Source organism: Fulmarus glacialis, unplaced genomic scaffold, assembly GCF_000690835.1.
Source record: "Fulmarus glacialis isolate BGI_N327 unplaced genomic scaffold, ASM69083v1 Scaffold47485, whole genome shotgun sequence".
Lineage (NCBI taxonomy): Eukaryota > Metazoa > Chordata > Aves > Procellariiformes > Procellariidae > Fulmarus > Fulmarus glacialis.
This window is the reverse complement of record NW_009213271.1, coordinates 1-16,309: the sequence shown is the minus strand read 5'-3', so window position 1 is coordinate 16,309 and position 16,309 is coordinate 1. Positions and strand designations below refer to the sequence as shown.

At 37.1% G+C, this 16,309-nt stretch overlaps 2 protein-coding genes across 2 annotated transcripts; one reads left to right on the top strand and one right to left on the bottom strand.

Annotated features, from left to right (window-relative positions):
* Nucleotides 1–124: 124 nt before the first annotated feature.
* Nucleotides 125–3,361, top strand: SRP14 (signal recognition particle 14kDa (homologous Alu RNA binding protein); the record flags this gene model as incomplete). The annotated part of the gene is made up of 4 exons (XM_009578132.1): nt 125–197; nt 822–934; nt 2,096–2,128; nt 2,472–3,361. Coding segments are annotated over 4 exons (309 nt in total), but the record flags the coding sequence as incomplete, so codon positions are not given.
* A 680-nt stretch (nt 3,362–4,041) lies between these two features.
* Nucleotides 4,042–15,952, bottom strand: LOC104077047 (eukaryotic translation initiation factor 2-alpha kinase 4-like; the record flags this gene model as incomplete). Its single annotated transcript, XM_009578131.1, has 11 exons — nt 4,042–4,169; nt 5,392–5,516; nt 6,662–6,706; nt 7,319–7,387; nt 8,654–8,751; nt 9,924–9,982; nt 11,549–11,661; nt 13,012–13,098; nt 14,692–14,820; nt 15,573–15,680; nt 15,818–15,952. Coding segments are annotated over 11 exons (1,023 nt in total), but the record flags the coding sequence as incomplete, so codon positions are not given.
* Nucleotides 15,953–16,309: the final 357 nt, after the last annotated feature.

The following is a 16,309-nucleotide window of genomic DNA, read 5'->3' as shown; positions in this document are numbered from 1 at the left end:
GGAACAGCCGCCGGAGCGAGGCGGGGGCCGCGCCCCGGGCAGCGAGTCGCTGGGCTGCACGGGGAGAAGAAGTAAACGCCTGCGTGGTGGCCTCCGACCAAGGGCGGGACTCTTTCTCTTGCAGTTCCTGACAGAGCTTACCAGACTCTTTCAGAAGTGCAGAACTTCGGGGAGTGTTTTCATAACGCTGAAGAAATGTAAGTTTTAAGTCTTACTGGATCGAAGAGGTGTTCATCTAAATCAAAGTTAGTGTTGCTAGCATGTATTTTAAAAGATATAGTTGTAATTCAGAGTATCTGAAAGCAAGAGTAGTCGTATGGACAAATCAGTCATCTTACCTGCAGTACTAATAACCTTGAAGAAAGACTGTATTTCAAACTGCAGGAAATATTGGGACTTTCTAATTATTAAACAATAATTGGAAATCCTTAGATTTCTGTAAAAGGAGAATTACAGCGTTGCTTTTGTGTGTTTATGTTTCTCTGGTTTCTGGCTAGCTGGCGCTACTTGAGAAGTCAAGTCTCCTAGGCTGCAGTTTGACATGCATTTAAAACACACTGCTGCTGAAGCAGGCAGCTCATACAGCATGTCAGGGCAAGGATTTACACTTTTTTCCTGGCAGATGTAGTTCATGGAACTGATCCTTCTGGGGTAACAGGGGAAGGGGTCTGTGAACAATTTGGCAGTAATGTCAGTTCAGATGGTCTTAAATTCCAAGGTGTTTTACAGATCTCTCATGAACAATTTTTAACATCTCGTGTCAGGAGGCATCCGCTGATTTTAGTGAAATACCAATAAACGTGCGCTGTCTTTCAATACAGATGATGGCCGAACAAAACCAGTCCCACGCAAAGGCCACGTAGAAAGTTTTGAACCAGCAGACAATAAGTGTCTTCTAAGAGCAACTGATGGAAAGAAGAAAATTAGCACAGTGGTAAGTGACAGCTTTGGGTTAGAAAGATTAGTGGCCCTACTTGTCTTTTATTTAATGCCCCATATATATTTTAAGAGACATTTGTCTTTACATGAATTTAATGAGAACTACCCTCTTAATTCTAGAGAAACCGTATGGTAGCTAAGCACACAGCTGAAGTTGGGATGCTGAAGTGTTGCACTTACCTGAAGTCTTCATGCTTACACTCAGCATTACAGATGGAAGAGTAGTTTATAGTTTTGCTCTGTATGCTGGATATTGCTTCAGAATGGTATTGCAGGACAGCAGAAAGGGACTCTGCCTGTTTTCAGCAACCGTGGCTGTTGTGTTTTGAGTCAGGTGAAATTGTTTGGAGGGAAGGGGGAAACTGCTTCCAGAGGCACAGGCAGAGGGACACAGGGCAGATATGGAAACTGCAGTATGAGGACAAATGGTGTGGCTCCGAGGAGAAGAAAGGTCCTGCACACCCACCCACGCTCAAGCCTCAGGTGACAAAGAGGTAGCTTCCCATAGACCTCGATGGAATTACTGAAGGTTCTTGCAACCCAGGAAAGAACTGAATGTTCCCAGACTGTGAAACAGTAGGAAAGGGATCCTTGCTTCCTGGCAAGAGCGTGTGGGCATGGGTAGATTCTTCTAAGCCTTAATCTTGCTTAGCATACCTATTTTTTTGTCATTTACAGAGCTATTTGTATTTCAGGAAATGTTAACTAGAAGTTGAAAACCTGATGTGTGTTTACTTTGAATGAGAGATTTGGAAAGGCGTTAGCTGACTAGCTTTCCTCTGCAATGTAACCCAAGGAAAAATGTTACTTTGAGAAATAGTTGAGAGAGTCTGGGCTGCAACGTATTTTTATGGCCCTACAAGTAAATAAAACCTTCCTTGGAATGTTTCTTCACATTCCTCCCATTTGAAAACAGACGGGTTTGGGATGAATGGCTTCCAAAGGATTTTGTTAATCGAGTAAGGAGTGTTTTCAGTTTTCTAAACGAGTGAAGTCCTATGACATGTCAGTACAGCCTAACGACCATGGAATGCGATGAGTCGATCCAACTGCTGCTAAAAAGACCGATGGTCAGTGGTGGGTAAACACATACTGATACTTGGTTTGTAATAGAAGCCAGTGTTTTCTTGGTTAACCTCCAGTATTACTTTTGTAGGTGAGCTCAAAGGAAGTAAATAAATTCCAGATGGTAAGTTTTGTATGCCTTTTATCTTCCTTTTCTGTAGGTATTGGGGAGTGGTCAGTAGGAAGCACTGGACAGCTGTGAACGGGTTGATTCAGTGCTGAACTGGCATACAGATTAACCTTAGACTACCCATCTATCTGCATTTGTTTAAAAAAAAAATCCTGTTGTATTTTATCTAACTTTCTGCATTGGTTTAGAAACAATAGTTTCCCAGTGTAGGGTGTAAGAGCTTGATTCGCTAACTGAGAAAATGCAGATACGTATCCATTAGCAATATGTAAAATGTTACCTCTAGTATATTGTCACTTAAGTATTTGTTCTTTTAATGTTACAATTGTTGTTTCAGGCATATTCAAATTTGCTGAGAGCTAACATGGATGGCTTGAAGAAAAAAGACAAGAAAAGCAAAAACAAGAAGAGTAAAGCAACGCAGTGATGGAACAGTGTCCTACCATCACTGTAACAGACTTGACCCTTGCTCAAAGCAAAGTCCATTTCTTTTTGAGTTACCACTTGTCTTTGGCTTTCCTTCCAGCAGAATATTGGGATGTAATCAGTACTTTGTTTAAACTGACAGCAGAAGGTGCTTTCTGGAGAGTGTTGTATGGCAGGAGTATTTACAGGGTTATACTGAAACAGCTTTACACTCAGCTGCCAACTAGTTTTGTACTTATAGTGCTGTTTGTTTTGTATTATTCAAGTGGGCAGTGTAAAACCTGTTTGGGGGGTAGCACAGGGTGAAGAGAAATGCACTGTACCAGGAGCAAAGTAAGACTGGAGCAGGAGTCTCAGTGACAGATGCTGTGTTTTATAGATAAGCCTCAGTAGTACTAGGGGAAGTGGGTGCTAACATACTATCAGGAACAGCAGCTTTCCTGTTTCTGTCTTATTTTGAGGGACATGTCTACATGATGCAGTGCAGATATCCCTAAGACAGCCAGCACAGCGCTTGAGCTCCTGCAGAGCCAGGCAGCTGTGCCTTCGCTCCATGCTGATCCAGCTGTGCTGACCCTGGCTCACGGTGGGGGGGAGGGCAGGACTCTGCATCATATTCCCTTCAGACATGGCTTAAAAGTGCTCATGTCACCTAAACTTTTTTTTTTTAAAAAAGCTTCATCCTGCAGTATATTCAGGGATCTGAGTTTCCCCATACTTCATGTCTTAAAGTAGGTCCTTCATATGAGCAGATGTGAAAGGTGAATACTTAATTGTTCCTATTAAACACACTGAGAAATGGATTTGGTTGTAATGACTGATGTGACTTGTCTTGGTGAATTGCTAGGAATGGTACAGTTATCTGTGCCTTTGGGACTGACTCCCCTGCTGCTACTTGGTGTGTTGCTCTTAACCACTTTCACAGTTCTCGGGTTAGTCTTGAAAGTTACCTCTTTACATATTTTAACTTTGCCCTCCTCTTTACTACAAGAAAAGGGCAGAAAAAGTAAGTAGGTATTTCTTAATGCAATGAGCCTGCAGTGCTAAAGCTTGAAATCTACCATCTCTTATATAGAAATTAAAACAGTGGGTTTAAGAAGAAAAAAAACCACAAGAAGCTTGTAATACATATTTCAAGAAGGCTGAGTAGCCAAACCTTTTATTAGATAAAAACCCTCCTTCAAAAAAGTTTAAAACAGTTTTGTTACAAGTTGAAGATAATTCATCCTCTCTCATGCAACTATTGTTGCATGTTGACATAAAAGGCATTCTGAAACTGTATTTAAAAAAAAAAGTTTTACAGCTGCACAGCTGATAATCTCTTTTGTGGCATAAGGGGCAAGAATTACATGATAATACATATCTGTGGCTGTAGTCAGACTTGCTCCTTAATTGCCTATAAAACATTTATTTTCACTTTTTGACATAAATTTACAGTTTTGTCTGGACACATAAAAAGGCATTAGTTGCCTGTCTTGCATTATTACAGCTTTTTGAAATTCCTTTTAACAAAACACTGTTAGTAAAAGCATCCCATAAAAGATGCTTTAAGCACTAAACCAAAACCTTGTACTCCTCTCTGTAACTGTACAGGATAAGTGCAGGAACCCTGCAGAGGGAAGGAAAAGAGAGAATATTTAAACTTTGAAACCACAGGTTCAAAAGCTACAATAGCTGTGGCAAATCTTAGCAATAAGCTAACAGCAAAGATTCAGTAGAAAATCAGTAGTTTTAGTTCCTTTAGCTGTGACTGCAATTTTCCCCTTCATTCTCTTTCCATTTATCTAGCCTGTGCAGTTTTCATTCAGCGATCTGAAGGCTTATGGCTAAGCAGTGTCCTGTGTGCAGGCATCAAATGGGAAAAGAAGACTTTGTCAGGGACTGCATTACGTTCACACCCAACATTGTATGGAATATTACTTGTTCGTAGTAATTGGGTTCTGTTGCTCACAGCCTTGCAAGCCACAGGAAGAAAAAAATGTTTCACTTGATATTTAGTTGCCTTAGTAAGCATTAGCAAACCTGAAGCAATTTTGGTGCATCTCTAAGGAAAAGGAGTCAAAGTAGATTTTTAGTCTTACTTAAAGGTTAAGTAGTACCTTCAAGCTGAACATATGTTTAAGGAAATGTATTATAAATGAAATCCACAGTAGAACATAAATACCCAGGTCTCATTTAACTGTACCAGTACATGCAAGAGTTGAAAATTTGAGGCTTAAAACTGGATGTGCCCAGACTACCTGTTTCAGCCTCGCCAGAATCCAACAAGGAGACTACAAGTTAAACGTAAATTTTTCATGCTTAGAAAACAGAAACGGGCTTTACTGTACATGTTGGGAGACATGCATCGTGTTTGCTTAAAGCTGGGCAGTCTGTCAGCTGTGCCGGATTCCCATCATATTCCTTCAAAGCAGGAGAAATTAAATGTGCTCATGAGTTTTAAAAGGCAAGCTGAGTCTCTCCCATGAGAAAAGAGGATTACTATGTAGTAGAACAGCAGTATACCTGAATGTGTATAGTTGATGTTCAGTTTTACGAACAAAGCAGCAAATAAGATAACCATGGGAATACATTTTAGAATTTCTTGAAAAGGCTTATAAAAATGAAGAATTTACATGGCCAACAATTTACGTTTTACCACAAGCAAGGATTAGGTGACCAGTAAACTCTTCCCATAGTACTTAAGGAACTATACACATTTCCTAAATATTTCTTTTTCCCCTCAGGGAGAGGGAAAGGGGGAAACAAATTAAGAGCAGCTTGTTTAGTAAAGTTTGAATGCAGAAATAATTGAGATGTTTTATGTACCTATAAGAGCTTAACAAATTTACCTCTTTTCCATTTTGATACTGTAAATTTCATCACAAATCGCTTGTAAGTATGAACATCTCTGTTTTGGCCATCGTGACATCAGTTGTCTCACAGTAGCATCGAAGGCTTGTCTATCTCCATCAAACTAAGAAAAAAATTGAAAAGGAACTATGATACAGTTTTACATTATCTCGTAAAAGAAATACTTCTTCTGATAGGATTCAGTCTTCTGAACGTTACAAAATGCCAACGGTCCTTAATTAAACAGGTTTCAAACAAAATGCATATAAACAACATTTGCAACTTGATTTTAAAAATTTTTTTTAAGAAAATATATTAAGAACTTAGTGATCAGTTTCTTAACACAGCTAGTTTAGCAATAAAAAAGTGTAAGCCATGGAAAGGGCTCTATCAGTTTCGCAATGCTGGATAGAATATGAGAACTGTGGTGTAAGGGTGGTCAAAAGCGAATGATGCAAGCTGATCGTGTGCATTTTTTTTTTTTTTTTTTTTTAAGTAAAAGGTGATAAACTATCTCCATGATTTGGATAGACTGGATGAACTAAGTATTTTGAAAATATTTTCAAATGTTTCACTGGGGTCTGATTACCAGACAAGCACTGCTTCAGAGCAGCAGAAGAAAAGTATGAAAGTACTAAATCCACTTCCAGGCAAGATGCCATTCTTGAGTTTGTTTTTTTGGGGGGTGGGCAGGCATCCATCTCTCTACTAAGAACTTCTGACTTTAAAGCTATTGCTGTCATTGGAGGAAAGAAAGAGCTTTCTCTGTGGTGTTTTTTTTCCCCTCATCGAGCAGTTTCTAAGTTGTTAAAGGTGTCAATATAATATTTATACATCCCCTTTTTATCTTGGCTTCACTAAGAGATGTTTCAGCTACTGTACTCGAAACAATTGCATCTGTATTTTGGGTCCTCCTTCATTAACAGCTTCAAGAAACACCTTTGTTGAAACTGCTATTAATGCTTATTGGTTTCTATTAGTTTCTAATAATTTCTAATAGTTTCTAACTATTCCTGGGAAAAAACCAGAGCTTTGGATTAGGACTTCCTAATGGTGTCTTGCGTAACTTGGGCATTTGACAAAAAGATTTTTCTAGCTTCAGTCAAGCTTCTTGGGTAAAAAAAAAATCCTTTCAAGTTTTAAAACCTAATCCAAACTCCTTGAAGGAGAAAAACTACAATGGGTGAATTTTACATTCCACTTCATTAGGAACAGAATTTATCATCTATTGTTCAATTAGAGTTTTAACGTCAATACTTAATTGCTTACCTCCAATGATAAGAAGTGTATCACAGTTGCTTTTGGCAGATCTACCTGTAAAAATATCATCCAGAGATCAATACTTAACAGTTCTTCTGTTATTAGTTTGCCAACTAGAGATTAACTATACTGAAGGGAGTCAGACTTTTTGATTTCCAAAGAAGCACTTGTGCTGATAGAACTGGGAATTTACCAAGGTTTTAAGCATTTTAAACAAACTGTTCATGAGAGATTCCATTATGGAAAGTTCCAAATAGGCATAGGCAAATAGGCAGTATGTTTCCTGAAAAGCATTTACCATTTTAAGTCCTTTGTGACATGGTCAGCAAAGTCTAAAGCTATATACAAACAAAAGCTATGTTGGTTTAAATGTGAGAGCCAATCTAGCAGGAACAAGTTACTAAATCTACCAGAGTAGTTAGCATTAAGTACAGCTTAAGAATTTACAACTACATACTTGTTAAATTTTGTTCTATACAACTGTCCAATACATACCATTTGAGATAATTTTCAAGTATTAAAGAAACATGCCATGGGTCTTACTTAACCAGAAGTTTAATTCACTTGGTATCTCTAGTATTGGCAGTAGTTTGTTCCAGATAGCAACTGCATCATCCAATTCAATTAAGAATTTAAAATTAATTCAGGCTTCTGCCAAATACTTACTGCTAAAATCTCAATCTCACTTGTTTTCTGTTGCAGGCTAGAAATGAATGTCTGAAGTCTTGTTTGCACCTGGCAACAAAAGATGGGCAAAAGTAAAATACACTGCTTCTGTGACACAGGTTGGGAACACTTATTTTCTATTTCATAGATGATGAGAACAGAAGAGGCTGCTTCTAACAAAAGATGTAGAACTACATTGTATTTAAACTAAAATTCACATTTAATATAATTTTCAGTAACAATTCCACAATAATCTGTGATGAGTAGACAGGAAGGAGACTAGGGCTGAGCCACTCTTGCAGCAATGGTAAAGACTTGGTATTGTACTAAACCAGATAGAACTGCACGTTACAATGTGAATTCTCACATATGTAGTAAAAACTGCCTTTCTGTTTCTGGATGTTAGGTAACTTTTCAGAGGAATGTGAGAACCTGTGACAGGATACAGTGAATCATCTCTAGCTGAAGAAGGATGACTGATTTGAAAGCCAAACCAAAGTACGGGTCATGCCTTACAACACTTTTTTCCAGAGCAAGCTAGTAATCCTGCAAAAGTAGCACTTTACAAAAGCAGTTGCAGCCTTACAGTACGTTGTCTTTTGTACCTTGGAAAGATGCTTTTATATATTAAAATCCTGAAAACAGCAAGTCTGTTTAGCTCAAAGCTCAGAGAATAACACCCACTTCTTTATTTGGGTTCTGCAAACGATTTATAGGGGGGATTTTTTTATTGCACATCCAAATTTGGACTGAAAAGGGAGTAAGATTACAGTTCTTTTTTACCATGTACTCTAAGTATCTTGAAGCCAATAATCTTAAATGAGCAAACTCTGACATTTGTTTCTAGCATCACTTAATCTTTTCTGCATTATTATTATATCACATTTTAGGCAGGGTTGGGTTTTTTTTTTGTCAAATCTGCCATTTTTTCTTAGGCCTTTAGTTAGAGACGACATAATGAAACACATAGAGTATCTGCTACAAACATATTACAAATTAAAAGCATGCTGAACTTCCACCTTTAACAACTTCAGCATTTATTAAAAAAAAAAAAAAAAAAGGAAAATTCCAGAACCATGGTTCCTACTAAAATAAGACGTCTAATATGTACGTACAATGATGGCTGAGCCACAGTTTCACAGATAATCCCCAAGATCCAAAATGTTAAAAAAGGTGGTCTTTGCCTTCAACCTTTTGTGTTGTTCATAGTCTATTTTATGAATAAAGAACAAACAGGATGTATTTGTGTAGATTAGGTGATGGTGAAAATATGAATTCTACCATTCCTTAACTTTTAAAGGATCCCTTCTTAATACTTATTTGATGCGTGTGTACCTGAATTTCTTGACGACGCCTGGCACTGGCAGATAATTTTTCAGGAGCTATAACACTAACATTAGGGACTACAAGAGTTCCATGTGATTCAAATACACCTAAAATGCAAACATATAGTTTTAGATTTTTTTTTTTTTATACAAGAAGTAGCAAGAAAAAAAAAATTCAAAAATATTAATAAGCTAAGATCTGTATAGTATAGGGTTCGAAAAGCTGCTAAAAACCCCCGAAGTCAGTCAAGTAGATAGGACAGTGAAACGTGCATGTAAATTCTCAAATGCTCACTTATGACTTTGAAGGACTGGCTGGTAAGACTAAGAAATTTGGTATTTTACATCAGTGTTCCCTGAAACTAATAAAAGGTTCCAAATGGCTTGCAGAATTTTACAGAGGAAATGTAGCATACCTAATATCAAAAAAAGAAAAGCTATTACAAGAATGAGGCAATGATTTAATGCTCATTCCCATAGCAGGGTCAATGGGAAACAATAAACCCCAGCCCCAGCTCCCCCAAATAACAATAATTAAAATGGCTTATTTTGAAATCCAAATTGCCACTTCTGGTAGTCACGCACATACCAAAAAAAAAAAAACCCAACAACAACCACCAAGTTAAGCATAGCCACCCCTCTCCCTCACAGTTATGCAAGGGGGGGGGAAGTATTTCTTTAAAAACAACAACCACCACCACCCACTATATCAGTGCTTAATAAAATAATTATCAAATGTATCAAATTACCGAACTTTATCCACGCAACAAGTACTTGTATTATTCTTTATATATTAACTTCTGTATCAGACTAACGAGTGCGAATCTGTAGCTAGAAATGTAAAGGCACCTTCATTTGAAGAAAAAAAAATAGAATAGTAGGTCAATGTACATGGGTCTCAACACTGTAACAATCACAGGGCATGTCATTTTTCATCAAGATGACATTTAATTTCTCCTCAGCTAGGAAATGTTCATGGTTTTTGGCTTTTCCCCCCTCCTGAATCACTGCATCAATGAATGCTTGTATGGGGAATATTCTGTCTGTTGGTCTGAGCACACATTTTGTTAGTTTGGAGAAAATTTCAGTTTTAGATCACTTGGAACAACATTTGAGATTAGGAGGAAGTGTCTCTAACCACAAGCACTGCTAGAAAACATTTTCTTGCTCTGACTTTGGTAATACTTCTAAAATTTATGTTCCACCAATATTTTCTTATAAAACAATTTTTAAGCAGAAAGAGAAACAGTTTGTATGTTCTATAACTAGAGACTACATACCTGAAGTATTAGTAAATGATCCCTTTTGATTTGGTACTAAAAGATTATCTGAGGTTTCTCTAAAAATAAACAAAAGACAGTTAGGGAAACAAATTTACAATAACGAAGAAATACTGTAATAAGACACGGTTTCACATTATCATACAAACATACTTATTTCATTCCAACAGATAAATAAATTCATGGATACTTCCGAGCACGTATCTGCAGATTAAATTCTATTCTGGAACAGACAGCAAATCATACAAAATTATATTACAAAAAGCAGATCTAGAAGCAATCTTTGTGCTTCCCATGGATACAAAAAATGAGCTCCCCATCATGCAAGAGTGATCTAGATCCTAATACTAGAATATATCATGAGAATATTCTCTCTAAATTATTAATTTAATCTACAACTTCTTACAGGTTTCTGTGAGATAATACTGAAGTATCAAAGTAATATTTATACTTAAGATCACACATATTCAAAGAAGCTTTCAATAATTAGTTTGGATCCCTTTACCTTCCACATTCAAGACTGATTAACAAAGAAATTTGCCAGTTTTATTACAATCATAGTTATTGCATTTCTCTGTTTAGTATTACCAAATACGGGTTTTTCTATATTCTGTTCTCAGGATCTAGAAATAAGGTAACTTTTAGAAAGAATGATTTTCTTTCACAGCTTCTAATAGAGCCTGTAGATCTGTCACAAAACACTTGAGAATCAGGTTAGGCGTGAAGTTAAATGCCAAGACTGGCTGAGGCAAGAAAAAGGAGAATGAAGAGGTGGGTAGCAAGAGACGTCAGCCACCTGCACAAACTACTGCTCGAGTTAAGCATTTCCCAGCTTAACAATTTTCTTTATTGTTAAGTCTATTCAGAAATACTATGAATGTCAAATCTGTTAGTTTCTGAATTCTAGTTTGTGTGATTAAACCATGTCTGTTCCTGCTGCCAGTACATACATACAAATATATGTACACACAAAAATGTATATAGATGTCTGTATAATTGTATATTTACAAAGAAATATGTATGAATAACAGCTATACTGCTTATACACACAGGGGTGACTGTAGCCTCTCCTGTGATAACTTCTATTGGTGACAATAAATAGTAATTTCAACAAAGACAGGATGATGGGGTGTTGCTGTGTACCCTGAGTCTGCCAGGTGTTGCTTTCACCTGTGCCAGCCAAAGTGTACAAGTGTGCTACAATTACACCTTCATTTTTACCCTATCAATACTGCCTCAGAATGAAAGGTATTTGCTGCTTTAATTCTTTGATTACACAGTACATGAACAGTGACAAGGACTTGCAGGCAGTCCTGCCATACAAACAATACTGGTGTTCTAGTAGCATCTGAGCTGGATAACTGCATGGTCTTTTAACTTACGAAGCACTAAGGATGTTTGAATGTATCAGCAGCTAGGGAAATCAGTCTCTTTATTAATCTCGATAAAATTCTATAACCAAGCCTTTTGCTTTCTTTTCCCCTCAAAAGGAATTCAGCAAAGCTCTTATTCTTTCTCAAATAAAATCAAGGTTTAACTGAGCATATTTGAAAATTATTTCATTAAAACAAACACACATTCACTTCTGATTTTGATTATTCACATTGACATGTTATGCTACTTACCTACTACATCTTTCGTCACAGATTTTAGTTTTCAGTTTCTGGATCAGGTGATCTACTAAGTCAGATTCTAAAATCCTTTTCTCCGTCTGTCTGTCTTTCTCAAAGGATTTCACCTATGATGTAGTTCAGTGGTTCTTAAGATTGTTGACTCTTAAAATGGCATATGAATAAACTTATCTAATTTAATCAAAACCAAACTGGATTATTCACCCATTAAAGGTGAAGCAGTCAAAGGCAGGAAGCTATCATCATTACCAATCAATCACTGCCAATTAAATCTTTGGTTAGATTTTTTTTCCCCCCAACCAACTGATTTCCTCTGTATTCCCAAAGCTTAAACTAGCTTGATTACTTGTATTTTAATATGTGATAATTAAATTTTTAATAGAATAGTTTATAGGTGCAAATACCATATTAATAATAGCATATTTGGTTTTGGGCTATTTTTTTAATTAAGGAATTACGTTAGAATAAGGCTTGCCTTTCAGTTTGCAACAGTTAGACTCAAACATTCAAAACTTAGAATATCTGCTCCATCTTTACTGGGAAGAGATTAATCACTAACACCACCATTCACCTCATTAGCATGTTCTTTGTTGGTTTTGCTTCAATAAAGCCGTATTTAAAAGAACACTCTGTAATAGTCTTGTGGAAGACATTGATATATCGCATGCTCATGATCAAAATCTACTTGTTCATACAGTTATTGCACAGTTATTTGCTCTCTCTGTTACAGTGACAAGGAAAGTGAGTAACAAGTAAAAAATATTTTAGTAATGCACATGGGCTAGGTAACATGGTCACGCCAGATGCTGTCAAGTGGTTACTTTTTTTTTTCAGTCAAAGAATGAATCTTTATTCAAAGAATAATTATCTTTTTCCTAATGATCCAGAATCAAGAATATTTTAAAACTTCTAACTTCTAAAAGTTCTAAAAGAACCACAGGCTGCAGAGCACATAAGGTGGTAATTCATGTTGTGACACAGTCCAGTCTTTCCATCTTAACCTTAGCTTACAGAGATGAGGAGTGTGGTTCAGACTCTGCCTGTTTGAACTACATGGATTTTTTTAGATTCACGTTTTAGTTATATTTGTTTTGTAACATGGAAAGCTGCCAACTGAAAAGATCATTGAGTCAACTAATTCATTTTGTAGATTCAAAGAAATCAGAGACAACAGAAACCTTTTTCCACGTAAAGACACTGATGACTCAAAGTCAAGTGATGTTTGCACTCATTTTTGGACTTTCCCAGAGGAAAGGAGGTCTGTGAATAACAAGTGTTATGGAGGGATAAAAAGCAGGCTTCTTCAGCTACTATTTAGCACTGAAACTGTGTTTACCTGAATTCCATCTATTTAAATACTTTATTGAAAATAATCATGATGTCAAAAAACCCAGAAATGTAGAACAACAGATTATAAATCTGAAACACCATCAAGCATCCTCTGGTCCCACACTTACCTTCACATGACTTCCTTCTTTATCTGACACAAGAGCCACATATGTAATCCCTGAGCATCTGCAGTATTCCTGCAGTTCTTCCTGGGACTAAAATGGGAACAGGGGAAGGGGAATGGGACAGAAATTTGACAGATTATAAAATGATCACTTAAGTAATCAAAGTCTCTGTCCTTAATTAAAGTAACTTGATATGCAGCAATTACACTGGTTATATAAGCTTCTGAGAGAGGAAAGCTTTATTAACAAGTCCAGGAGCTGAAACTTCATTATGCATATATTTATCCACCCAATGCTCCTTAAAAATTGAAATCTGTCTAAGTCTGCACTAGACAGACAGAATGCCTAGGCCCTGCAGTCCTAGTTCCCACTGGAAGGGGTAGGGTCTAGATAAGTGCAAAAATGTGCAATGTAACGTCAGTCAAACAGTTACTATCCCACTGTCTGCAACTTTCAGTAATAGCTCAGTCCTGCATGACTGGTAGTCTGTCATGAAAGCTGACTCTAGCTGCATTTCATGTAAACCTGAGGCTGACTTGCATCATTCTCAGTGCTGAGCTTACTGAAAGGCTTGCTATGCTGACTTAGCAGTGGGTTGCAGGACAGCATTACACAGAGGCAAAACCTACCCAAATCTTCATTCCTTAAGAATCGCAAAAAGAGAACCCAGGGTGATCATAGGAAAAGCATAATGATCAGGATTTTTTTTTCAATTCTGAGCGATTGAAACCATTGGAAATGTTATGGCAAAAGATTACAAAAAAGTCAGGCAATTAGGTGAGCAAGCTCAAAACTGTCTGCAGCACATGACTCAAAATGGCCAACTGCAGAGTGTTTCTTTTGTTAGTCATCAACTGGCATACTTAAAAGGTGAACCAGACTCATAATCCTCAGATAACTGCCACCACTATTAGAAGGGACTTCAGCATTGCCATGTAGCTCACTACTCCAGTGAGATAGTAGTGGGTAAAGGTCTGCTTGGTTTCAACTGGAGAAAAAAGGCACAACTCAGCTTGCCACTTTCTCTCCCTCCTGCCATACATCTCTCCAGGGACTACACGGGGACCCCATAGCATATCTTGTAGCTCAGTTGACTAAACTGTTTTTCTAACAGTAGAATAATTTCAATATTCCCTCTATACCTGATGGTCTTCAGCCATCTGGATATATTTAAAAGTTGATGCTACTGTTCTCTTCCAGACATACCTTTTATTAAGGATTAACTCATTAATTCAGGGATCCTACTTGCAGCCCTCATTGAAAGGAAAATTTATTGCCTTCACTGGTACAAAATATGCTTCTGCTTTGAAGCATCCTCACTTCACTTAATTGGAGCTAACTGGCCTCATTTTAAATTCATTACGTGACTTTCTCCCTTGATTTCAATAGGCCTTGGACTCCACACTCTGTGTATAATTGGGGAAGGTCACTTAATTCCTCTGTGCTCTGAGGAGCGCATGAAGATCCCCTATTGCACTTTTAAATACTCTGGGAGGTAGAGAGGAAGAATGCTGCAAGGCCAGTGAGACTTTCTTAACATTATTGTATCTGAATAGCACCCTAGATGTGCAGTTTTATGAGTCTGTAACTCAATAAAAACTAGAAAAATTGAAAAAGGATGATCTCAGGCTGCACTAATCTTAAAGAACAACAATATAGTTAACATGGAGATAGAAATTCTACCTGGGACCAGTCATACATTATTTCAGCTGGAATTCCTGCAGTCCAGAGTTTCTGAACAATATTGATAGCTCTACCCATTGACATCTGACCAACACTTACAACCAGCAGGTCACACGAGCTGACAGAAACCTGAAGAGACAGTAAAAACAAGGGGGACAATATTAGCCATAAGACCACCTTTTCCCCTTCATAAGGCAGTTAAAGTAACAAAGAAGGATAAATATACTAATGTTTTTCAAAATGCATCAAGCTGAACGAAGGAGTTAGATGCACCTGTTTTTAGAGCCACAATCTACCTAAGCATGTTTGAAAGTCACTGAAGCTTAATCTTTGATGAAAGGCATCTGCACAGCCTCAGCTTGCAAAGTATCCTAGCCTATTCCGTTCTTTCCTTCCCACTCTGCTTAGCAATGTTAATTTATTCTTACAAAGAAGAGTTAATAAAATACACATTCCACAACCAAGTGAAACTGTGACACTGTACAAAGTAGTCCATTTTCTTAAGTTTCCTTCCATCTCTACCTTCTATACTTTTATAAAGGGAGAAGTGGTAGGGGCAAAGTAACACTTACTAGCTAAGTATCTACAGTTGTTGTCTTCATCTGAAACAATCCACAGGCTGAGAAAAATGTCCCATTTAAATCAAAAATAAAAGGGTATAAAGCCTGAAGATCCTCTCTCCCCCTAATTCTTATGTTACTAAATAATTCTATGTAGAGAAACAGAAGAAAACAGGTCATCTTGATGTTTGCTGTCTATTTCAGTATGGTATTATTTTGGAACACATCTTATTTTTTGCCCATCTGTGGCTACAGTTAGATTACTGAACCGTCAAGGAGTAAACAAGCAAAAAACCCCCACCTCCCAAAAAACAGACTTACAGAATCCTCCACACTGGAAACAGCAGCAGTTATTTTATCTATAGCTATGCTGACTCCAACAGCTGAAGGAACTGGTCCTACTGTCTGCGGCCCTCTAAATTGTGGAATCTCAAAACAAGACAAAAACAAAATGGAAGACCCAAATAGTTATCTTTGCAAAATGTCAAAAAAGTTTTTCATTTTTTCATGGTTTTTGGAAAAAAAAAAAAAAAAATCTAAATTCGTTAAAAGAGATGAGCACATACCAGATGATCATATCTGCCCCCTGCAGCAAGAATTTCAGGCACAGTTCTTTGTCTTCTTTTGATGTATGCTATAAACTGAAAGATAATACCATTGTGCTGCTGTATTTTATAAACTAGTCCCAGATTTATAGAAACCTGTAAAATAAAAATGAGTATGTGTACAAGACCTTTACCAATATTACCAGTTAATATAATTAATTTCCTATTAGCAGTATGGATTGAAAACACTGTTCTCACATAAGGAAGACATATGGAAACACTCCTTATCTCCAAAAATTTAAAATACAACAAAAATAAGGAAATGATACTTTAATCTTAAAGCATCCCAAGACACCTATAGCACAAAACCCAAACAGCAAGCCTCAAGGAAGGTGGAGGAGGGGAGGCCTTTAGTAGTTACCAGCTTTCTGTATTTTTAAAATATTTATAGTTTGTTTCAAAATTTAAAAAATTCCTTTATGCTCTAGGTAATGCCTTCAATCTTGGGGGGGG